Source organism: Macaca fascicularis, chromosome 8 (assembly GCF_037993035.2).
Source record: "Macaca fascicularis isolate 582-1 chromosome 8, T2T-MFA8v1.1".
NCBI lineage: Eukaryota > Metazoa > Chordata > Mammalia > Primates > Cercopithecidae > Macaca > Macaca fascicularis.
This window is the reverse complement of record NC_088382.1, coordinates 121862437-121888636: the sequence shown is the minus strand read 5'-3', so window position 1 is coordinate 121888636 and position 26200 is coordinate 121862437. Positions and strand designations below refer to the sequence as shown.

Genomic DNA, 26200 nt, shown 5'->3' with positions numbered 1-26200 from the left:
AGGATAAACCACATGTAAAAATAAAAATATTAAATGATGTGTTTAAGTGACTTAATTTAATTAATAGAGAAATGCAAATTTGAAGTAAGTAACATTTTTGACAGATTCTTTTAAATGATGGCAAATGATGTTATAGAGAAGGTGTGAACACAAGCAAAGTCTTACGCTATCAATGCAAGTGTGTATTGTGATAATATCTTGAGTGATTCTATGACAATATATTTCAAACAATTTAAATTTTTAATGTTTTAGGGTTTTTTATTGATACATATTTTTACATATTGATGGGGCATGTGTGATATTTTGTTACATGCATAAATGTGTAATGATCAAATCAGAATATTTATGATATCCATCACCACAAGCATTTATTATTTCTATGTGTTGATAATATTTCAGGTCCTCACTTCTAGCTCTTTTGAAATGTACAATACACTGTTGTTAATGACAGTTACGCTACTCAAAAATGATCCAGAAATTATTGTAGATATTTATCGTAAAAATAGAACTAATATACAGAGATATATATAAGTTCAAGTATATTATATCCAAAAATCATAGAAAAATAAAACCAAGCCAAACTAAATGTTTTTCAACAGGGAATTGGTTAGATAAATTATGAACTGTATGGAAAATCATACAGTTACTAAACTTTATGATAGAAAGATACCTTAATTGTAATTTTAAGTAAGAAAATAGAATTTAAAAAGGGTAGTGAAATTAATATTTCACTGTTGTATATTCTATACCTAACACAAAGCCTAGAATATTGAAATAATTATATTCATATTAAAACATAATCATATATACATATATGCATATATAGATATCAGTTTCTATTTTTTGGTGGTGGACTTTTAAGCAATCTTTACTTTCTTCCTTATACTTTTTGTTTTATCGTTTTAGAAATGACTACTTATTACTTTGATACAAGAAAAGAAATGGTACCATGATTTTTAAAATAAGAGTTCTCTCTAGCAACAAAAGAAAAGCAAACATATATACTTCCTATAAAGATGCATCACAAAAAATATTCAATTAACAAACATGTGTTATGTTTCAGCTTATTTCCTAGCCTGAATATGATTCAATGCTTTTATTATATGCTATCAGCATAATTCCTAGGAACTTGTACTAGATGAACAATCTGCTATTAACTAACTTTGTGAGATTGGGCAAGTTACTTAATCTTTCTGTGCCTCAGTTTACTATTAAGAAATGGTGGTGATGTTAACACTAACTCAGAGCATTTTTGTGACAAGTACATAATTTTGGAAAAGTTGTGGCTGTGACATATTAAGTGCTTAATGAATCTAAAAAAACAATGGTAACTCTCTTTTGTATTAGTTTATGTCTGTTGACTGCTGAAAAATGACTCTTGTGAGAAGAGTTGGTTTGGTTGACTAGTACTAAATGTAAATGCAGGTTTATTCACAGGCAACAATAAATCCTTTTTCTCCTAAATGTCAATATTGCAGAGGCAAGGTAGTTGTTGTTTCTTTTCATTGTATCCACTGGGCTTTAAGCATTCACTCATCATAGATGACACGCTTACCTTGTTTCATTTTAAGTTAATTTTACTTGTGCTTAGTTCAAATAAAGTGTCTGGCCTGGGGCGGTGGCTCACGCCTGTAATCCTAGCACTTTGGGAGTCTGAGGCAGGCGGATCACGAGGTCAGGAGATCGAGATCATCCTGGCTAACACGGTGAAAACCCGTCTCTACTAAAAATACAAAAAATCAGTCGGGCGAGGTGGCGGGCGCCTGTAGTCCCAGCTACTCGGGAGGCTGAGGCAGGAGAATGGCGTGAACCCGGGAGGCGGAGGTTGCAGTGAGCCAAGATCGCACCACTGCACTCCAGCCTGGGCCACAGAGCGAGACTCTGTGTCAAAAAAAAAAAAAAAAAAAAAAAAAAAACAGATCTGGATAGATGAAATTTATGTATTAGGTGTGGAGGAATTAAAGTCAAGAGAACAGAAACAACAGTATGATTTGGCCATATCTTGAAACCACCCTGATTAAAGAAATTCTTGATTTTTATTGTGTGGAAATTTGACCCTGCCTAGGTCTCTATTTCAAAATAAAAATTACATGACATTTTAAAACAAAGATGATATTATCTCAAATCCTTCTTGTTTTGTGTCAAGCTGCATATGGATCATGATATATAACAAGTAAATATGACCAAAATTTTATTTTAGGCAGGCACTAATGCATTTAGAAGAAAGTAATTATGCTTAACAACGAAGTAAAAATGTCTGCTATTATCATAGGTTCTGCTTAAAATATTATCTAGAGTTTGATTTTTATGTATATATGTAAAATGAGTAAGGTTCTTGCCTACACATGCATACACACACACACACGTGCGCACACACACACATAGCAGTTATACAAATGATAGGCAAATAGAAATATTTAAGATGCAGCAAGGAATGTAGATGGCATTTTCTGAAATTATAATCGTATTTCATATTCATAAAAGCCTTCACTTCTGTAAGGTACTAAAATGCCTTCTGATATTACAATAAAATTAAGCATTACATTTATATATTGTTGCTTTTAAGATAGATAGTTTAAAATTAACATATCATTGTTGACAAATAGGTAAACATATATATAAAAAGTTAATCATAAAAAGACATTTGTGTTTGTACCTTTTATTTATAATATATTGAAATAATGAAAACGATTACTAAAATTTCATTACTTTGTTTTTACTCAGTTTGGTTTTGGTACTCTGGTCTAGAAATAAAATCTATACGTTTTAATTCAAAACAGTTATGTACTTATATAAACAAAAATATACATGGATGCTTATAATATTAAAATTGTGTATCTGTCTTTTCTGAAATATCAATGTAATAAATCTCTGTTGCATCTCATCACTCATTGTTACATGTCTTCCAGTTTTACATGAGTTGCTCCTTAGGCAGAGATTCTTATAATCCTTCTCTAAAAGATTTTGTGATACCTGAAGTCAATACAGTACTCCTTGAATAATTATTTTACTCCGTAGAGTTTTTACTGAAGCTGCTAAAAAAATCTTAAGAAAATGTTATGATTTGTATCCCAGTAATTAAGCTAATAAAATTAACACACATTCATCTTGAATTTCAACTACCTAGATACTTTACTGCTTATTTTAGAGGTTTTTATTGTTTCTTTGAATAATTTGAGATAATAGTTTAGTCATTAACTTTTTTGGGAAGAATTTCTAATTGCATTATTTTTATATATACTCTTAAACACTTTGTTTTATAGCTGTGCAGTGTGGTAACCCAGGAACCACAGCCAATGGGAAAGTCTTCCGAATTGATGGCACAGCATTTCCCAGTTCAGTCATTTATTCCTGCATGGAGGGATACATCCTTTCTGGACCTTCAGTTAGACAGTGCACAGCCAATGGAACATGGTCTGGAACTTTGCCTAACTGTACAAGTAAGTATATTCTCAATATTTAAAAATCATTAGTTATCTGAAAGTATTTATGAGTATATAAGTATTTTTGTATGTTTTGTAATTAATAAAACCATGTAAGGTTTTAAACATTTGGACTGCCTTTCAGATTAAAGGATTATAGTAGTTATTGTGGCTAGAGTGTACACTAATGACTTTAGGATAAGTTGGCTTATCAAGGTACTACATTAACTGGCAGTGGAAAGAGAGGTCAGAGGAAGTCAGCACCAATAAATGTAATTTAACAGAATTTTGAGAACAATGATGATTTACAGCTGTAATTAAAATTAAAAATAGAATGGATGCAATTTTATTTTGTCGATATAACACATATTAATAGCAAAATTGGTTTTCAAAAGGCATACTGATTCTTTATGGGTTCTTGCACTGATTTGTTCAATAGCTGATTTGTCCTCTTGATATGTTAAAAATAGATGGCACTTTGGCCGGGCGCGGTGGCTCACGCCTGTAATCCCAGCACTTTGGGAGGCCGAGGGGGGCGGATCACAAGGTCAGGAGATCGAGACCACGGTGAAACCCCGTCTCTACTAAAAATACAAAAAATTAGCCGGGCGCGGTGGCGGGCGCCTGTAGTCCCAGCTACTCAGGAGGCTGAGGCAGGAGAATGGGATGAACCTGGGAGGCGGAGCTTGCAGTGAGCCGAGATCGCGCCACTGCACTCCAGCCTGGGCGACAGAGCGAGACTCTGTCTCAAAAAAAAAAAAAAAAAAAAAAAATAGATGGCACTTTGGAGATTATCCATTATAATAAAATTATTCACTTGAAGAAATTTTTGAAAAAATGTGTTTAAAAGTCTTAAAATTATACACATTAATGCTTATTTGTAGAATAAGTAGTATTTAACCAACAATAATACACAACCATTGGAAATTATGGTTGTTTATTTTTATTAAGAAGAACTAGCACTTTTGGAGGCTGAGACGAGTGGATCGCTTGAGCCCAGGAGTTTGAGATCAGCCTGGGAAACATGGCAAAAACCCTGTCTCTACAAAAAAATACAAAAATTAGTCAGGTGTGGTGGTGCATGCCTGGAGTCCCTGATACTCAGGAGGCTGAGATGAGAGGATCACCTGAGCCCAGAAAGTCAAGGATGCAGTGAACTCTGAAAGTGCCACTGCACTCCAGCCTGGGTGACAGAGTGAGATCCTGTCTCAAAAGAAAAATTGTTTAGACTGTGTGTTCACAGATTCTAAGTATCATGAGAGGAGGTTACTGAAGCCTCTGCAGCAAAGGAAACTTGGGGATACTAGTGGGAGGGCCTTTTGTATTGCAATTTGGACAGAGTATATATGCTTTTGCTGACCAAATAATTACCAGAAAATTAACTGAGAAGGCAGGGCCTTGTATGGTGTGTGGTGAGATGATCTTCCTTTTTTTCTGGGCTCCTTTTGGTTTGCATTTTCTGGATGAAGGGGTCAAATGAATCTGTTGCCCTCAAAATAATGGCATATATGCATTCCTGGAGAAAATCAGGTGTAGTTAATATCTTGCATGCAAAGTTTGTGTGCAATGTCACACAAGGGCTGTTGAGATACCCATGTATATTGTATCTCTTCAAAAGTGAAAACAAACTATGCTTGGGAAGCTGTTGAAATAAGCACTGAATAGAACGTATTCACTAAACCTATAATAGCAAAATATTTTCCAGTTATTGATAGGAACCAGCAACTTCAGTAATATTGATATGCAAGTCTTAATCAGGGGCATCAGGGTATTTAGGCTGTGGTAATCCACTTTCCCATGCCATTTATTTTTATCAGATTTAAACAGTGAACAAATTGGACTATTTAAAGTGATGGCAGTAGGAACAATAGTTGTTTCCTTCAGTAGGTGTTATTTGATGGTTCTTAATTACTGTAGACCTTGTTTTAATCTAAGTTGGGCTGTATTAACTATTATAATCAGAAGGACAGGTCTAAGCGGCTCCATTTTGCCAAGCTAATTGTAAATGCCAGATAATTAATATTAATTTATTACTAATTGGTTCAAAATGTCCATATCAGATGCTTTAGGCCAATGGGCACTCTGACCATGAGGAATTTAAGCAAAGCAATAGTTTCAATGTTTAAGGTGAGACGTACATGTTTGCCTTCTGTTTTATGTTTGGTAACTCCTCTAAAGTACAGAAGACACGTTGTACATTCAGTGTTTTCCCCTCATATAGCTGTAATTTGAGGCCTGGTATCTATTAAGGCCACAAAGATTTTTTAAGTACTACATATCAGACAGAATATGTTAATTTAAAACCCGTATTGTAGAGATGTGAAATCCAATTCATGTTCTTTTATCTTTCTGTTGAATAACTATTTTAGAAAATTTTGTATTTTCAATGAGTCCAGTTGTGGATCTTTATGTCAATTTTTGTTTCTTCTCCCTGTATCCTCGTGTTTATTGTTGTTGTTGTTGTTGGGGGGGTGGAGTTATAAGATACACTTCAGGAAGAAGGACCATCTTCTCTACTCTGTCCATATTTACAAGTATCTTCCTCCAGAGAGTTCCAAATCACTATTTTAAATGTTGGGGGTCTCCCACAGGGCAGTTGTTACTTTATTGGGTGTAGGGACACCAAGCTTAAGTCAGGTTTGAATTAAGCCCACAGCTGTGCTATGGGATGACATGGGTGTTCTTCATCTATAACTCTGAGAACCAGAATCTTTTTGATGACGGACACATAGACAGTAGCAACAACAACAAAGGTATTACAAGGTTCCTACTGAGCCATCTGTCTTTAGATGTGAAGCAAAGAGAGAGGTTTTAGTAGAAATTAAAACAGCCTAAACTTCTATAATTAAAGAATCTAGCATAGTGATAGTGTTTATATGTGGTGATCAAATTAAATTAGAACCAGTGCCTCAGATTCCTTCTCATTAATTTGCAATGAAAGTAAATTTAAATATATGATTGGTAGAATCATATTATTTTGGGGATTGTCCTAGACTCACATTGCCTAGATCAAGAAACTCAGGCATTAAAGCATTTAAAGCATTTCGTAACTACTGGCAGAGCTCAACACTAAACAATAATTTCATCCATATTTCACATATATAGATGAAATTTTCCATTCATGTTAATTATTCTCTATACCCACTAGAAGGCTAATTTCAAGTGTAAATATGTTTTTAATAAATTTTGATTTGTTATAATTGCCTTTGTAGACACAATTTTTATGGTTGCTATATGCCAGGACTTTATAAATTTTATGGTTACTATATGCCAGTTACTATATGAATTTGAAATAAATTATATGAGGTATCCCAGTTACTATATGAATTTGAATTAAATTAATGAGGTATGCAAAAACTTTAAAGTAGCTGAACTTTTCAAACCAACATCTTAATAGCAATTTTTAGAAAACCTGAATGTCTTAGTCTATTTGTGCTGCTATAATAAAATTCCTGAGAGGGGTTAAATATTAAAGAACAAACATTTATTTCTTAAAATTCTGGAGGCTGAGAAGTCCAAGATCAAGGTGCCAGCAGATCCTGTGTCTGGTGAGGGCTACTTGTTGCTTCTAAGATGGCACCTTGTTGCCATGTCCTCACATGATAAAAGGGGTGCATGTTATGCCCTGACTGGCAGAAGGTAAAAGAGCACAAAGGGGCCTAGCTATTAATAACGCCCTCCCACACTTTCAGAAGGCACTAACCTTATTCGTGAGGAGAGGGCCCTCATGACTTAATAACTTCCTAAAGTCCCTACCTTTTAATACTATTGAATTGGGGGTTAAATTAGCACATGAATTTTGAGGACACATTAAAACCATAGCACTAAAGAAGCAAAGCCTTTATTCCTTTTATGCTAATTGTTTTATTTCTTCTCATAAATAATAATATCTGTTATTGAGTGCTTACCATTTGTTCATATTTGTGCTGATTTACATAATTATCTGCATTATTACAACAAATCTATGAGATATATACTATTACCTTTTTATTTCACATTCAAATAAATGGTTCCTTAGAGAGGAAACAACTTTCTTTTCCATGGGAACACAGCTAGTAACTGTAGAATCTAAGATTTAAACCCAAGTCTGTTTCACTCAGGAATCCATGTTCTTGAGTATACTTTTATCTCTTCTTCTGTATTTTTCTCCATTTAGTTTTCTTACTTTATTCTCTGTCTTTACTACAATGGTCAAATGTATATGACATACTGTAATAAATAGAACATTGGTAATAAGGCATATGAAAATGTCTCATTAATTTATGACCAATTTCTCTAAAAAATTTCTAATTTCTGTTTTCTCTGCATTCACCAATTTGGATTTTGCAAAATTACATCATTTCTTAATGAAACGATCATTTATAAAATTTGTTTTTGTTAAACAATACTTCCAGTTTAACATTACAGTTTCTTCTTTATTATCAATGATATTTTTGTCAGATATACAAAGCAAATGTAATGTAAGTCAATAAACAAGTCTGCAGATCTCACAAGAGATGAGATATTTTAATGTGATGAGTCAAAGCAAGTGAGCAAGAGTGCTCGTTGAATCTCATACATAATCACTGACAAAGAGGATCTACTAGCTTTATGACAATATCGGTTCAAAGAGAGAAAATCAGCAAGACTGATTATATGATAAATGTTTCAATGTAGGGTGATTTGAGCATGAAAGAATAAATAGAGGCCCTTGAGAAAATTAATAATGCCTTTAAAATATAGTTAAACTATGTGGTGAAAACAAAATATAAAGATTTCAATTTTATTTGGATTTCTTTTTACTTTTTGATCATAAGATTTTGGTCACTTTAAGAGGTTTTTGATTGTTTTTACCTTGGCTAGTTATCCTTGGGCAATTAGTTCCTCCTGAGTAATGAAAAATCAGAGGAATAATCCAATTTTTAGCTTTTCAAAAATCTTTAACTTATATTAGAGCAATTGCTTTTCTAAAATACCTTTAAAAATAAAGTAGAAAGATAATTGTTAGTATATAATGGAATTGGATTTTTTATAGATTCAGTTAATAAAAAATAATTTAAACAAAACTTACTATCATTGGTCACTTTGCCAGGAACTGAGAAGACAGAGTTCAGTCGGTAAGGTATCTGTTCCGTAAATATTTCACAGACCAGTGTGGTAACGTTGGCATTCCAAGCATTTTTGACCTTTGAGAATTTCCCACTGGAGTTATTTGCAACTGTACCTTTTCATTTGCTTGACTGTCCAGCAGTAACACACACACACACACACACACACACACACACACACACACACACACACCCCTCTGTTTTTTAGAAATTCGAGTTCACTTAAATGTGGTAATGTGTCAGCTGTGATTTTCCTTGTTCATTTCAATGATTTTATAAACATTTTTGGAATATATATGATTTAATAATAATGATCAAGTCTCCAATCCCCTATGCTTGGTCATAGTAGAGATGTTGTTGTTAAAAGCATAAACTTTTACTCATCTAAATTCTACCTGCTGTTATTCAACTGGCTTCAGACTATACGTGAGTTGGGAAATTGCAAGTCTAATTAATCTATCTCTAAAAGTATGCCTCACAAGCAAAATCTTTTCCCTTTTCTCAACACTCGTTGTTTGTAATTCCAGACATGCCCTCATTAAGCCCACTACCAGTGGTGGAAGGAGAAGTTTCCTCAGAATAACTAGTTGCCTCCTGGGTGGGTAAAATATTGTATCTTGAAATCAAGATCATGCATTCAAATGTTATGCACACTTTGACAGAGGAATTATAAATGTGAAGAAACATGCACAGAACTAAACCAAACTAGAAGGAAAACATATATGCCATAATACCAGATAGCTCAAATCAATACCTTAATTAAAAATGTAGTGAAGTTATTTTCTATGATGTTCAGACACAGAAGATATAGTAAGTACATGTAATTACTCTTTCAAAAATACATTTTTTTTTGTCAGTACAAAATGCTTTGGGATATTAATTATAAGAGGATCCTTAACTTTCAATGTCTAACAGGCAGTACCACCTCTGTTACCTAAAGCCCATCATATACAGAGTGCATATGGTGTTTTGGGAAAGAGACACAAACAGTGCTGGGGCAGGGCTTGCCAAGTAGAGTAAGAATTAGCTTTCTGGTCTAAAAAGACATGCTCTTATTCATTTTCTTGGATGATATTTTTAGAAACTGACTGGACTTCTGCTTCCAAAATTACCGATGCCCAGCACCCTGCATCTGGGAAGTCTTGTTCCTTTGGGCTAAAGACACCATATTTAATCAGGTCCAGGTGATAAATGAATCTAAGTCTTCTTTTTCCAAATAACCACTATAGAAATGCCCCTGAGTGAATTTTTGTCACAAATCTGAAAATTCTCAAAGATGTTTTTCCAATAGAGGACAGGTCAGGAAGATGGGGTTAGTCTTACACAAGAGAGGGCTGGGGATATTCCAGCATAAAACTGAGTGAAGTGAAGATAAAAAATAATCCAAATCTCTTCAAGGAGTGTGAGCTATTCCTCAGTGCAGCGGTTCTCAACTGGAGAGGATTTTGCTTCCCAGGGAACATTCGGAAATGTTTGAAGATACTTTTTGATGGTCACAGTGCAGGGGGAGGGGGTGCTTTTGTATCTAGCAGGTAGATGCCAGAGATATATCGCAGAACATTCTACAATGCACAGAGCAGCCCCTCACAACCAAGAATTATTTGACTGAAATTGTCAATAGGTTCAAGCTTAAGGTAGAGAAACCCCACCTTTTGAGATCCAAAGAAGAAACCAACTTTTGAATATGGAGATTATGTAAAATCAAAAGCATTATGAGAGGAATGGTTTAGCCATCTTTCTGGAACTTCATTTTGCTACAGTAGAACACTGTTCTGGTCTTGAAGCTAGAAATCTGGCAGAGCACATACATGTGTAATGATGCTCAAGCAAGCATGTTCATTGCTCCATTGTCTGTAATAGAAAAACAATGGAATAACTCAAACTCCAGTCCATAGGGATTTGGTTGCATAAATTATATTGCATGGGATTAATATGCCATTAAAACAGTATGCTTGTCTATGTATATTAATAGTTACATGCAAAAGTATCCATTAGATATTGAATGAAAAACTGAATTCTGTGAAAAAAGTAATGTGATTTCATTTGATTTTAAAATGCACATTTATAATGCTTGTATAGGAAGTTAAAAGAGAAAGTACTTTTAAAGCGGCATAGATTAACTAGAATTACCACAATTATGTTTTATTTGTAGCATAGAGGTTATTTACTTGGATTTATCATAAATGATGCCAGATGGGCATCAATTACATATAGGCCAAAGAGAAACCTCCCACAAAACAAATTCAGACCTTTCAAATAATTTATGTGTTTTTGAGAATTTGAGCTGACAACTTAACGATTCCTTTACATACTCATTCATTTATTTATCCTTCAAACAGATATTTAATCTCTTATGATGAATCACACACTAGATGAGACTCTTAAGAAAACAGCATACAAGAGTCAAAATATCTGCCTTTATGGAGTTTATTGGCGTGTTTGTGTGAGAGAGATGTGTGTTTAGGAAGGTCGATGATCTTCTTATCATGCAATGGTATCTCTGAATTTGTTGTCATGCGACGATATCTCTGAATTTTAGGGTGAAGGCCTAAAGAGTTACTATTCTAAGGTTTTTTCCTGAAAAACCCAAAAGCCTTTTTTTGGTTGTTGCTGAAAACAAGCTGGTAGTGAATGAATTGACTTGCAGAGCAGGTGCTGTTTACAAAGACTGTTGCTCTTGGAAACTGCCCCTTTGACTAGCCTTTGCTTCAATAGAAAGTCACCAAACAAACCCTTCTAAAGCTTTTGTTGTCAGGCATTTCATTCATGGTGCTGCCATGATGTGCAGAACTCTTTCTTCGTGCATCTGTAAAATAAACGGTCTGTCCTCTCTTTTGGTGGCTGCATCTCAGCTCATGCGCCTTATGACCAGGCTGGCTGTTTCTCCTTGCCAAGATTCTAATGCAATCTGGAAAGCACTGCCCAGAAAACAACAACACTTTATAGGTGCTCTCTTTAATTTCCTCTTCCTAATTAAAAATATTGGTTATAAATATAAAATAATATAATATATTGAAGACTTATACTTATTTTTACATTGTTGTAAATTTTTAAACTGTAAAAAGAGATAATATATTGTTAGTAAATGAGTAGGATTATTTGATTTTCTGTCCAACTCAGTTGTATCATTAAAAAAAAAATCTTTTTACTCCCCAATAATCATAGCAAAGAAAGCAGTCCTGAATATAAAACTCTATTATGATTGAGTTTGATTATATTGTTTCTCTATTTGATGAAAGAAACACTCAAAGAGTTTAATTTCATCAGACTATCTTAAGGGCTCCAAAAGTTATGAAGTTGAATGCTCTGAATGATGTTCTTTAATTTAAATGCCATTTTCATAATCTTTAAACTTCTCAGAATCAACAGAATAGAATATAAAAGGAATCTTGACATTAATAACTCTTAATGGTAACATAATAAATACTATGTAACTAAGGCGTTATTAAGGTTTTCCATGCCTTAATTCATTCTTAGTCTTTAATCCTGGATCTCCAAAATATTAGGAAAAGTGAATTTTAAAAAGAGAGAAAAAGGAGTAGACAGAGAGAGAGAGAGCGAGAGTGAGAGAGAGAGAGAGAGAGAGAGAGAGAAATAACCCAGATTTACCTGGAGAAATTACCCTTTTATGAACCAAAAGATTTAGCAGACTAAAAGGCATGTAAGTATACTACAGTTTTTTATCTCCAGAAAATAAAGTGTAACTTGTACTTCGTGTTTTTTAGCTGCCAGAAAGTTTTTAGCCAATTTGCTGCCCAAATTATGCTTAAATCCTGTGCCTCAAAACAGTTAGCACTTGTGTGACATATATAATCTTTGTTATGTTTGAATCTTATGTTTGTATTTAAACAAAACACATTTTTAATAAAATGGTTATTTGTGTTTCTAAACTGTCTCAAGTCTTTCTGAAACATTTTGGGTGGCATTATAAAGAAATGATAATATTATATATGTACTCACACTCACGGGCATGAGACCAGCGCGATTCATAGAACCTCATGCTCAGAAGAGTCTTCTGCTTATAGTTTAATGCTCTGTGATAACCATCTCAAAATTCTTAATAATTTTATCTTCAAATCAACGTTTTGTAATTGAAGTCCACTGGAACAGTGGAGCATATGCTGAGGGCTTGGAGCTTCTGTTCATGTGCAGTCTGCCTTGTTGCCTTCTTTCTTGTGTCCTTGGGATGGGTCTAGACCTTTTACTTCCAACAACCTGGTGCCCCTGGCCCTGCATGGCCTCCCCATTTCCATCCCTGCTCTGGAAAATGTGACACCCCCACCCAGCTCATCCATTGTATCACCAGTAAAGAGAAGTTCACATTGCACTGTTGTCCTACCTCCTTTTAGGGATTGAATGCAATCGTGGGATGGTCAGAGTTGGATATATTAATGGAGTCTTGGGGCAGAACAGAGCAGTGACAGTCCCTATTTGGGCCTGGAAGCACCATCACGTATTGGTCAAGGACTTGGATGGCATGGTCCCTCATACATCTGCATTTCTTATAACAAGCACATTCCAGAGTGAAGGTTGCAATTTCCTGGGGGTTGTCTTTCTGAGTGACACTGCAGAAAATATGCTCTCCATCCAGCATGCCTGATAAATCAGATATTTCAGTAGCCATATATAGGAATATGGATTTCATGTATTATGTTAGAAATCTGATTCTGCAGATTATTTTTGTGTGGTCTTATAGTGAAGGTTAGAAGAGGTTACTGCATCAAATTCACTACAACATAATGACATATTAACCTAGCCTTTTCAGAGGCTAAATGACAGTTTCTGAACCATATGTGTAGAATCTGTAATAAGCATACCTGATCATAATCAGGAGTTGCCAGTATGTGGTTTAAATATGCTGATGTTTTACGATTTAAAATGAGCATGATAACTAATTTTCCTGCTTATATATTAAGTATGCCATATGCTTACTACTCCTTTCCATTAAATACATGCCACATTAACCATCTGCTCTTCTAATCCAATACTGACAGTAATCAGTTGTGGAGACCCAGGTATACCAGCCAATGGACTGAGATATGGAGATGATTATGTGGTTGGACAAAATGTTTCTTACATGTGCCAGCCAGGCTACACGATGGAATTGAATGGCTCCAGAATCAGGACTTGTACAATTAATGGCACATGGAGTGGCGTAATGCCAACTTGCAGAGGTATGATAATGATTTCTTCAACATTTAAAAATGGCAACCAGTACATATTTTCCTATTTTTATATACAAATTTAAAGTATACTTAATTTTTTTTAGTTCAAGGTTGCATTTATTTTTCTAGTACTAAAAATGACTGTTTTTTAAAAACGTTATTTTAATATATAGAATTTAAAATATTTTGACTAAAACATTATATCTTATTGTGAGTAATGACAATAAGCTTTAATGACCAAAAGAAGTAAAATATTATGTCCATATTCACCACTGTTATTTATATTAATTGATGAATATTTTCAAAAGAATATAACCTTGATGAATTGTAACTGTAATTTGCTGATCCACTTGGGTCAAGTTATTCAAGGATGGGGAAAAATACTTTCCATAATTCGAGAACAGCCAGCCTGAATTATAGAACTGTACTTTTTCTTAAATAATGGGAAAACTTGTTTTTTCATATAATACAATCTAGAATTAATCTGTTAGTCAATACAAGCATAAATTTGCTACGTTATGCTGCTTGTTTTTCCACTGGAAATATTTTTATAAATATTTTGGCCAATTTTTATGATTACTTATAGAATACTGTACATGCAATGTCAGACAACTTATTGTTTTATGATAATTAGATTTTTAATAATTAAGATTTTTCATTTAGATTTCTATTTAAATGTTTGTGAATTAATAGTTTAATATCTTACTGACCTATAATCTAACAAAATTAATAATTTCAATGTGTTTGTCTTTCCTCATTGATTATTAAGTTTCTGTATCAGATTACCATAAATACACAGTATATGAAAATATATGAACAGACATTTTATATTTTAGATGTTATTCTATACACTTATTAATTCATACTGATATGAATTAGATATTACTCAACTGTAAAAAGTTATTCATATATGTTTTTAGTCCTCATAATACAGTCATTCCTAATATTTAGATTTTGAAGTTGATACCCTTCCTTATCCTTGCAACTCTATCTTATCCAACCTGTCTTTGCTTAAAGATAACTTAAAACGATTTAAACAAAATACATTTTTAAAAAAATTAAAAATGCGTTTATAATCCCTATAATAATAAGTTGTAACATAAGAATCTAAGTGATTAAGGGAAGTAACTTGGAATATTATAATAAGATATACATCCTGCATTTTCAAAAATGTCACAGAACTACTTCAAATTCCATGGTTAAGATGATGATACTATATATAGCCAAATAACCCAAGTCTTGTCTGTCTAAAGGTCATTGGAAAATAATTTTATATAAAACCAATAATTTATCACTTACAGTATACTAGATTGAAGGTCAGTCTCTGTTTGCCTTCTCTGAGATGTCAAACAGCTTGCTATTTTGTAAGAATCTCCGACAACCGATAGCCATTATGTTGCCCAGAAAAAGTTACATCCTACAGGGATTAATTCCAGGGATGTCTCAGGAATACTACTGGGAGAATAAAACATGTCACAACGTATTGTCCTCACAAAGGTTAAATTAGCACATATGCTTCTTCTAATGATATTTATTTATATCTTTAACACTCAGGATATTACAACAGCTGTGTCTAATTACTTTTAATGTAATTGCAGCTGTTACGTGCCCAACTCCTCCCCAGATCTCTAATGGAAGGCTGGAAGGAACAAATTTTGACTGGGGCTTTAGTATTAGCTACATCTGTTCTCCAGGCTATGAGCTCTCCTTCCCTGCTGTTTTGACCTGTGTAGGGAACGGTACCTGGAGTGGTGAAGTACCGCAGTGCTTACGTAAGTACGATTTCAAGTGACAACTGTTACTTAAATTTTTCAAATTTTTCTAGCGCAAATATGAGATTGTTAAGCTTCCTTCAATGCCTAATCAGGGTTCAAAGAAAAATCACTATTTACTACCAACGTAGCTACTTTTCATGTAATTAAACCATTGTTTCTCCTTCTCTGATGCAAAATTTTACACTAAAAGGTTTTGTTTATAGACTTCTCTTATTTTTCAAAATTATTTCTCAAATTAGAGACAGCCTAAAATTTATTCTACTGCTTGAAAATTATTTTTATTTACGTCCTTTTTGTCTTAGCCGAATACCCTGAAATTTGTTCCCAAATCTTTTTTGGCAATAAATCCATGTCACTTCTACATATTTGTTCAAATAAAGTTCTTATGATGGCATTTGTCTGATAATGATTGGGATTATACATCTAAAATTACCAGGGTAAACATAGAGATAAAAGGGGTTTTGTTTGTTTGTTTGCCTTTTTCTTTTTTTTTTTTTTAACAGAGGTTGCTGTATACTATATACCTAGCAAGTGTTACTTCAAGATTAATTTGGAAGAATACAAAACAAAACAAACTCCTCTTGCAGTTTTACATAAATGATTGTAGAACATTATCTGGACAGTATAGTCATTCAGAGAGTTGTCTAGTATTATCCTGTTCCTGGTCCTTTTTTCCTTCCCAGCACAGGATAGAGGAAGATTCTACCTGTCTCATGGCTTTGACATTATGCAGAGCTAACCGTCTAAGTTGCTTAGGACCCTCCAGGGTTTTCTCACCTCATTCAAATTGGAAACTAAATCCCCTATATGCTCATAGGACTTTTTTCTTGTATTCCTTTGATTTCATCATATCTTACTACTCACCCCCTCATCCACTCTGCTCCAGAAACCCAGGCCTTCTTACTTTTCTTTGAGCCCTCAGCTATGCTTTTACAAGAGGGCTTTTATGTTCACTATTCACTTTACCTGAAAATTTCCTTTTATTCCTTCAGCTTTTTACTAAAAATTTCTCTTTTCAGTATTGCCTTCTCTGGTGCCCTTATGTGAATTTCATCACTGACATATAACACTTCCCTTCCAGGCTTTATTTATCCTCCTTAACACTCCCCTTTCACTTCTTATTTTTTCTTAAGACATACTATACATTTTATTTACCTTGTTTATTTGAACTATGTCCTCTACTCAAATTTATACTCCCTGAAAGCAGAGAATTTTTTTGTTGTTGTTGTTTTATTCGCTGCTGTGGCCCTGGAATATAGCATAGTCCTTGGCAGATATAAAAACTATATTGCTATAGTAATTAAAACAGTATGGTATTGATGTGGGTATAGAAAGTAAAACATTGTTATAGAGTAGAGAACACAGAACCATTTATACATATGTGATATATTATAGAACAAGTCAGTAGGGAAAGAATAGACATTTTAATTAATTCTGTAAGGCAATTAGTTCACACACATACACACACCCACAACAAATCAGTGCCAGATTTATCAGAGATTTAAATACAAAAGTTTTAAACATTTAGAATCTGTCTAAATGACCTCAGGTTTAGAAGGAATTTCTTAAGCAAGATGCAAATGGTATAACCCACAAATGAAAAAGTGAAAAAAATCAGGTATGTTAAAATATGAAAATTTCTCATTATCAGAGACCAATCACAGACTTGTACAATGTAATCAATATGTGTGAAAACTATGACAATATTTAGAATGTATATCAAGGCAATACAACAAAAATGGTCAAAATACCTGGACAGCTATTTCCTCTCAGGAGACTGAAAAAAATATTACACAATATCAAATATTAGTGAGGATATGGAACAATTCATAAACCTCTATAGACTCATGATGGGTGTGTAAATTGACACAGCCATTTGCAAAACTAGTTGCTATTATTTAGTAAAGTTAAAGACTTGCAGAGTCTATTGCCAAGAAATTTTGTTTTTAAATGTATGCCCTACTGGAATGTTCATACATGTGCATGAGGAGATATGTTCAAGAATATTGTTATCAGCATTCTTTTTAGCAATAAAATAAAAATAATAGTGCCTATATATACATATACACACATACATATATGCCATACACACAAATACACACATGCACACACATGAATGTAAATTACCAATAAATGTATATAAATGAGAAACCTAGAATTCAGGATGAGAGAAACTATGCTATCCTGGGCCTAAGAAAAGGGATGCTTTCTGTGTGGTGCCTACAAAGATTTTTTTCTTTTTTTTATACTTTAAGTTCTGGGTTACATGTGCAGAACGTGCAGTTTTGTTACCTAGGTATACATGTGCCATGGCGGTTTGCTGCACCCATCAACCCATCACATACATTAGGTATTTCTCCTAATGCTGTGCCTTCCCAGACCCTGAACCTCCAACAGGCCCCGGTGTGTGATGTTTACTTCCCTGGGTCTATGTGTTCTCATTCTTCAACTCCCACTTATGAATGAGAACATGCATTGTTTGGTTTTGTGTTCTTGTGTTAATTTGCTGAGAATGATGGTTTCCAACTTGATCCATGTCCCTGCAAAGGACATGAATGCATCCTTTTTTATGACTGCATAGTATTCCATGGTGTATATTTGCCACATTTTCTTTATCCAGTCTATCACTGATAGACATCTGGGTTGGTTCCAAGTCTTTGCTGTTGTAAATAGTGCCATAATAAACATACGTGTGCCTGTGTCTTTATAGTAGAATGCTTTATAATGTTTGGCTATATACCCAGTAATGGGATTGCTAAGTCAAGTCTTTTTTTTGAGACGGAGTCTCACTCTGTACCCCAGGCTGGAGTACAGTGGCACAATCTTGGCTCACTTCAAGCTCTGCCTCCTAGGTTCAGGCCATTCTCCTGACTCAGCCTGCCAAGTAGCTGGGATTACAGGCACCCACCACCATGCCAGGCTAAAATTTTTTTATTTTTAGTAGAGATAGGGTTTCACTGTGTTAGCCAGGATGGTCTCAATCTCCTGACCTTGTGATCTGCCCACCTTGTCCTTCCAAAGTGCTGGGATTACAGGTGTGAGCCATCGCACCCAGCCGTCAAATGGTATTTCTAGTTCTAGATGCTTGAGGAATCACCACACTGTCTTCCACAGTGGTTGAACGAATTTACATTCCCACCAACAGTATAAAAGCATTCCTGTTTCTCCACATCCTCTCCAGCATCTGTCGTTTCCTGACTTTTTAATGATCGCCATTCTAACTGGTGTGAGATGATATCTCATTGTGGTTTTGATTTGCATTTCTCTAATGACCAGTGATAATGAGCTTTTTTCTGTATGTTTGTTGGCTGCATAAATGTCTTATTTTGAAAAGTAGCTGTTCATATCCTTTGTTTACTTTTTTAAGGGTTTTTTTTTTTTTTTTTTTCTTGTTAATTTGTTTAAGTTCTTTGTCGAGTCTGGATATTAACCCTTTGTCATACGAATAGATTGCAAACATTTTCTCCCATTCTCTACATTGTCTGTTCACTCTGATGACAGTTTCTTTTGTTGTTCAGAAGCTCTGTAGTTTAATTAGATTCCATTTGTCAAATTTGGCTTTTGTTTCCATTGCTTTTGGTGTTTTAGACATGAAGTCTTTGCACCATGCCTCTGTCCTGAATCGTATTGCCTAGGTTTTCTTGGATTTTTATGGTTTTAGGTCTTACATTTAAGTCTTTAATATATCTCAAATTAATTTTTGTATAAGGCTTAAGGAAGGGGTCCAGTTTCAGTTTCCTGCATATGGCTCACCAGTTTTCCCTACACCATTTGTTAAATAGGGAATCCTTTCCCTACTGCTTGTTTTTGTCAGTTTTGTCAAAGATAAGATGGTTGTAGATGTGTGGTGTTATTTCTGAGGCCTCTGTTCTGTGGCATTGGTCTATATATCTGTTTTGGTACCAGTACCATGCTGTTTTGGTTACTGTAGCCTTGTAGTATAGTTTGAAGTGAGGTAACGTGATGCCTCCAGCTTTGTTCTTTTTGCTTTGGATTCTCTTGACTATGCAGGCTCTTTTTAAATTTCGTATGAAGTTTAAACTAGTTTTTCCAATTCTGTGAAGAAAGTCAGTGGTAGCTTGATGGGGATAGCATTGAATCTATAAATTACACTGGGCAGTATGGCCATTTTTACAATATCGATTCTTCTTATCCCTGAGCATGAAATGTTTTTCCATTTATTTGTGTCCTCTGTGATTTCCTTAAGCAGTGGTTTTCAGTTCTCCTTGAAGAGGTCCTTCACATCCCTTGTAAGTTCTATTCTTAGGTATTTTATTCTCTTTGTAGCAACTGTGAATGGGAGGTCACTCATTATTTCACTCTCTGTTTGTCTGTCATTGGTGTATAGGAATGCTTGTGATTCTTACACATTGATTTTGTATCCTGAGACTTTGCTGAAGTTGCTTATCAGCTTAAGGAAATTTTGGGCTGAGATGGTGGGGTTTTATAAATATACAATCATGTCATCTGCAAATGGAGACAATTTGACTTCCTGTCTTCCTATTTGAATACCCTTATTTATTTCTCTAGCCTGATTGCCCTGGACAGAACTTCCAATACTGTATTGAATAGGAGTGGCGAGAGAGGGCATCCTTGTCTTGTGCCGGTTTTCAACGGGAATGCTTCCAGTTTTTGCCCATTCAGTATGATATTGGCTGTGGGCTTGTCATAAATAGTTGTTAATGATTACTTTTCATTTTAATTGTTTTAAAAAAGTAATTTAAAAAAGTAATTGTTTTAAAAAAGACTCCTAGTAGTCTCTTAAATGCTACTAAAAGGAGGTTTAAAAATCCAAGTTTATTCTATAGTCTTGAATTTCAGGGAAGGTTTTATTTGGACGTTAAGGCCAAGATTATGGTAGTCTATAATTAAGGTATACATGTGTTCTAGATGGCTCGGGCATGCCAAGTTTATTCTCATTGTCGTGGCCGATCTCTTGTACGTTTAGAATTCCCTTTCACTCTCAAAAGTTTCTCGATTTGGATGATGCATTTTATGGGCACCCAACCTATAATCCTCTTAAGGCAACATTTATACTTAAAAGCATTTGGTTGTTGCCGTTTGTTTTCTTCAGAGGGACACAAGCTTTCAGGTGCTTAATCTGAACATTTGAAAATCGAGTACATTTGAAAATGGTTAAATTTATAACTTATATGTTATGTATTATTTTTGCCACAATAAAAACCTTGAAAGCATTTGATAAAGGTGCATTTGCCTGGGTTGTCTGATACATTTGAAACCATTTGCTCTCATTCTCCATTACACTTCTGCATGCTCACTCTGCTCTAGCCACACAGGCCTCCTTATATTCCTCTAAAAAGCTAGCCATGCCCCAGCAGAGGACTTTGGCAGTGCTGTTTACTCTATCTAGAATGCCGTCCCTTAGGACTTCAGCTTGGCTAAGTATTTTGTTTCCCTAAATCTTTTCTTAGTGAGAGACACCTTCGTCACTTTATTTAAGATCTTCCCTCACCTCCTAACACACACCACTACATGTACATACATTCTTGATCTCTTTCATCTGAATGATTTTTTTTCCCATAGTACTTACCACTTTTTCACATACTACCTTTCCTTAAAACTTGCTAATTATGTTTGTTTGTTTGCTTCCCTCACAAATGCATAAACCCTACAAAAGCAGATTTCGTACAGTATTTGTTTACTGACATATTCAAGTGCCCCAAACCACCTAGAATAATGTTTTTCTTTAGTAATTGATAAATGTATATTGAATGGAATAATCTAATCAAAATTTTTAGAAAGTCTATCAAGTTGGTCTTTTCAGTGCTTGTTGTAGAACATTGGCATTCCATAGTTTGGCATAGATTTAGATTCTGATGGCCTTGTTTTCTTTTAAAAAAATGCTAAAAAATACCGACAATATTTTGAAGAGGAAGGCAATAAGATTCTGGGATATGTGCTTCGAGTGTTCAGAGTATTCAGAGTACAATAAAACAAATCACCAGAGCTTTTTATGTACTTGTAAAAGGGTACTGCAGTCTGTAGCGTGCAGTCTGGAGCATTATGGGTTGGTTCTTTTTGACAGGGATACCTATGAGTCACCTACTTTTTCAAGCGTATATTCCAACTCGGCAGCCAACAAGTCCAAATATGTGGTTCGATTTTGGTCAATACAAAACAACAAAAGTACAAAAATTCTGTCTTTATTAAGGTAGCTTACTAAGTGGAAAACATCTGAATCAAACTGATTTTTAAATATCATACTGAGTTTTCAATTCAGTATTTGTTTATCTACACATAAGCTAAAAAATAAAATTTTTCATTGGAATAGCTTTATCATGAATAATGTATCTCTTTAGTTCAATATGCAAATTAATTGTCACCATTTTTCCAAACTATGTACTCTGCTGAATACTAAATCTTTGATATAAGCATCTTTCTTTTCATTTCCAGCAAAGTTTTGTGGTGACCCTGGTATACCTGCCCAAGGAAAAAGAGAAGGCAAAAGTTTTATATACCAGTCAGAAGTTTCATTCAGCTGCAATTCTCCTTTCATATTAGTGGGATCAAGCACCAGAATATGTCAAGCAGATGGCACTTGGAGTGGTTCGTCACCTCACTGCATAGGTAATATTAATTAAAGGCTGATTATGCACAGTAACTGTGTAATTAATAGGGGTGACATTTAATGGTTTTCTTTATCCTATAAACTATAGTTGGCTAAATATAAAAACAAGTATAAAATACAGAAGCAATTAGAAGGCACTGGAAATGAACATTGGTAGAAAACACAACATTAATTTTAGCACTTTAAACTTCCAGAAGAAACACTTGAAATAATTTTGTCATATATCAGTAAAATGAAAAATAAAAATACTTTCAGGTAATGACATTATTAACTACTGACATTTTACGTAGATCTTTATAGTTAATAAAGAATCTTCGTATGAAATTAGATTTGTTCCAAAAATATCTAAAATATATATTGATTTCAAAATGATTGTAACTACATTTCTGTAATCCTAAAATTAATGCCATATCTGGTAAACTAACTAAATAATCTGTCATTCAAATAAATCGACTCATCTATCTACCATTCTTATGCCTGAATATCCAATGGGTGTCAATAAAATCCGAACTATCAAGTCCTGTTTCTGGGAAAAAGCTGTTACTTCTTCAGAGAAATATTCCCCTACCCCAAATCATAGTTTAGCAAGGTCTTTGGACAAATGTTACATGCATGTATACTGCTTTCATATCCTTTATCTTTCTTTAATCTTGCATCCACAGAGCTAGTTAAATGTCAGGTGCTTTTATATTAGAAGGGTTCAAAGTTCAAGAATTTCATAATCGATATCAAATGAAGTCTACCTGAATTTCTTGCTTCAAGATTAACAGACTTCTGTCCATGGAAAGATGTTATTACATTTACATTATTTATTATTTCCTAGATAATTTGCACCAAACCCCAGATTATTTAAAATTGTTTTCTATGAGAGAAATATATCTATTGTAAATTTTAAAGGACTAATATCTTTTTAATCTTCATTTTAGAGCCCACTCGTACCTCTTGTGAAAACCCAGGTGTGCCTCGGCATGGATCGCAGAACAATACATTCGGATTTCAAGTGGGTGCTTTAGCTATGTCCATTTAGCATCATACTAGGTCAAAATGCATCTTTGGTTCATATGTATATAATCTTGTTGACATAACAAAAAGTCATGTTCTATCTGCATTTATAAACACATAAGAAAGGTAACAGACAACACAAGAGTAGAAGTAAATTAGAAAAAAAAGTTTTAATAAAATAGCTTAACTGGAACATAAAGATAAATTAAAACAAAAAGAGAAAAATAGCAGTTAGCATAGGAAAAATCCATAAGCATTAGAGAGTTATATATGAAACAGTAAGGGTGAGGGAGTAAATAAGTAAACTCTACAGGAAGATATGGGGACAGTGAAGAAAAGTAAAGATTGAAGAGTTTAAAGGAGAGACTTCTGAGATAAACAGAAAATATATAAAAATGTGGGTTATTCAATAAAGCATTAATTGTGTATATGACATTGGTGTCAGTGTTTAAAATGGTGGGAAATTACTGAAAAATAACCATAACCCTTTACTATACAACACATAGCTGAATTGTTATATTAGAATTCTTTAGCATGCCCAGTCATATGTGGCTGACTTTCTTATTCTCTCTTTTTCCAGTTTCGATTTTAGGTAGAGATTCAGCAACTTTTCAGTTACAAAGGATCCAAGGGGAGCCAAAGTGCATACTGATTCCAAACAGAAATAGCCAATTTACACATTACCCAATTGCCCTGTGTTGCCGGGTTTTGTAAATTGTGCTATTCTGTGTGAAATTCAGTGTGAACCTGAAGACCATCCATTTCTAAAGGAAGGGCTCATCTGAAGGGCCATATTTTGTTGCTAAAAATAGTTTCCATTTATCTACAGTTCAGGCACAGTATGAACATTGATTTTATAGCATTTCCAATTCTTCTGATTTCCTTCAGTCCTGTTCGGATAATACAAAAGTGTAAAAATGAGTCTGTCTCCGTTATATTGGTGTTTTTAGAGAACTTTAGATTAATATCTCCATAAAAGTTTTTATCAGTTGATCCAAATCCTGAAAAATGGGCAACTAGCTGCACAGCACTAGTCCTCATCATATGTACAAAGAAATTGAAACAGAATGTGACTTGCTTTGTTCGCAGAGCAAGTTGGTGACATATTCTAACAGAATACAAAATTGTGATGTTAGTGTCTGTGTACTAAATCAGGCTGATTTTCTAAAGAATATTAGTTTTTTTTTTTTTAGTAAATATTATTTGAGATAATGGAGATGAGAATGATTAACATGGAGTTTAAAACAGTCATCCAACAAAATGAAGAGAATCACTAACTCTGCATTCTAAGGATTGTATTATAATCATTGAAAAATGCTGTAACAAAGTTAACCTAACCCTGAATTTATGTTATTTGGGCTAATAAACAGGTATTAAATCATTATATTCTACATGAATAAATATGAATAGACTAGATTTCAAATATGGTAAAGTCTAATTATATACAATTATATAACTCTATTAAAATTAAATATATTTTGTGTCTTACATTAGGGAGATTGGCTTTTTTACATGCATATGGCAGATATGAATGTATATATATACACATACATACTGAATCTGTTAACTTAATCTGTATAGATCTAACACAATAAATAGTTATATAATTCTAATTAGTACTAATTTATTGGTGAATTCCAAATGAATATGGTTTTATATGCAAAAGGCATCTCGAGCCATTGAGAAAAACGATTGCTTACAAGTGACAAAAAAAAGCTATTTGGAGCTACTTAAAGCCTAAAGGCATTACTGTGCAGGTATGTCCAGGCTCCCAAAGAAAGAATCCAGGTGAGACTCATCAAGCCCAGAATGTAGGCACTGGCTGCAAGTACTCAGTTTTTATACTACTTTCTGTTTATCCACCTCATAGTTTCTCTCTGCAGATTGGCCATATGGCCAAGAGTGAATCATTTCTATTTACATCTCAGCCACCTACAGAAAGTGATCATCTCAATCTCAATTACAAATTTCCAAGGAGAATCAGAATGTCCCAACTTTTGTATTCATGTTGGTTGGATTAGATGACCAGTAGTGAGTTATGATGCAAAATCACAGCTGTTAGGAAGCCCATTTTGGGGAAGAGCAAGAGAAAGTTATGAACTACAGAGGCACTTAGATCATTTTCTTAATTTTATCTTTAATGCATTCATTTGTTCACTCTCTTTTTCTATATAGATTTATATAGTAGATTTTGGGACATCAATAATTATTAACATACAAAAATATATCACTCATTGCTAGAAATGATGAAAACTCTATCATTGAAAAAAGTATTCAACATAATTTGTCTTTTTATTAAAATATTGTAAATTGGAATAATTTTGGCTAAAAACAGATTGGTGGTGAAGAGAATAGCTGTCAAAATAATTGATGCAACATCAGGGTTTATTATGAAGTAAATGACAAGCACACATGTACACTGCTGTATCGCTCGTTAAACTGTGCTCTGGGCAATGGAAACTACATTATTTGGATTTAGGGCTTGTTATGTAAAGTTATTATAAATATGAAATGTTTTTAATCTAGTTCTTTAGATATTTAGCCTCAAGATATTTAACCATAAAATATTTAACCCTACCAAGCTAACCGTAGTGATTATATATGGTATATATACTAATTTAAGTTTGTAATTGAAATTAGTATCCCAGTATATTGAATGAGGTAAATATATGTTTCATAGTGTTTTATTACCTTAAATGATAAACACAGTGACATTAATTCTGAAAGTAAAAAAATTATTTTCAATTAAAATCTTCTTGTTTTGAATATAAAGAATAATAATTAAACTTTTCTTAAACCAGGAAGCCCAGAACCAAAGTTGATGCTCAGTCAGCAAAAATTACTTGCATCTTAAGCGCATCTGTTATACCTTCATTTTTATGATGTTGCCTTTCTGTGACAATTTTATTTATTTTAATTTACAAATATCTTTTATTAAAAGCTACCTCAATTTTTCTTGAGTAAAATGTTTTGTATAAATACATAATGAAAAACATAAATTTATTTTTTAAAAATGTATATATTGCAGAGGAAGCATATACGTTTTTGAGACCTTAATTATATATAAATTTTGAAAGTTCCTAAGAACCATGCTGGATACTCCAGTTAAACAAACATGTGATATAAGAAGTCAGATTCAAATAAATGCATTGATAAAAAT

General features: G+C 33.7%; 1 protein-coding gene across 6 annotated transcripts in view; it reads left to right on the top strand.

The window, feature by feature from the left end:
* CSMD3 (CUB and Sushi multiple domains 3) overlaps positions 1–26200 on the top strand; it is a 1225248-nt gene that overhangs the window by 1169482 nt on the left and 29566 nt on the right. For all 6 annotated transcript variants that reach the window (XM_045398613.2, XM_045398612.2, XM_045398610.2 and 3 more), the window contains 5 exons: positions 3264–3440; positions 13504–13683; positions 15273–15446; positions 21864–22037; positions 22965–23038. In XM_045398613.2, coding sequence (XP_045254548.2) covers positions 3264–3440; positions 13504–13683; positions 15273–15446; positions 21864–22037; positions 22965–23038 — 779 coding nt within the window. The remainder of the gene's footprint in view (positions 1–3263; positions 3441–13503; positions 13684–15272; positions 15447–21863; positions 22038–22964; positions 23039–26200) is intronic.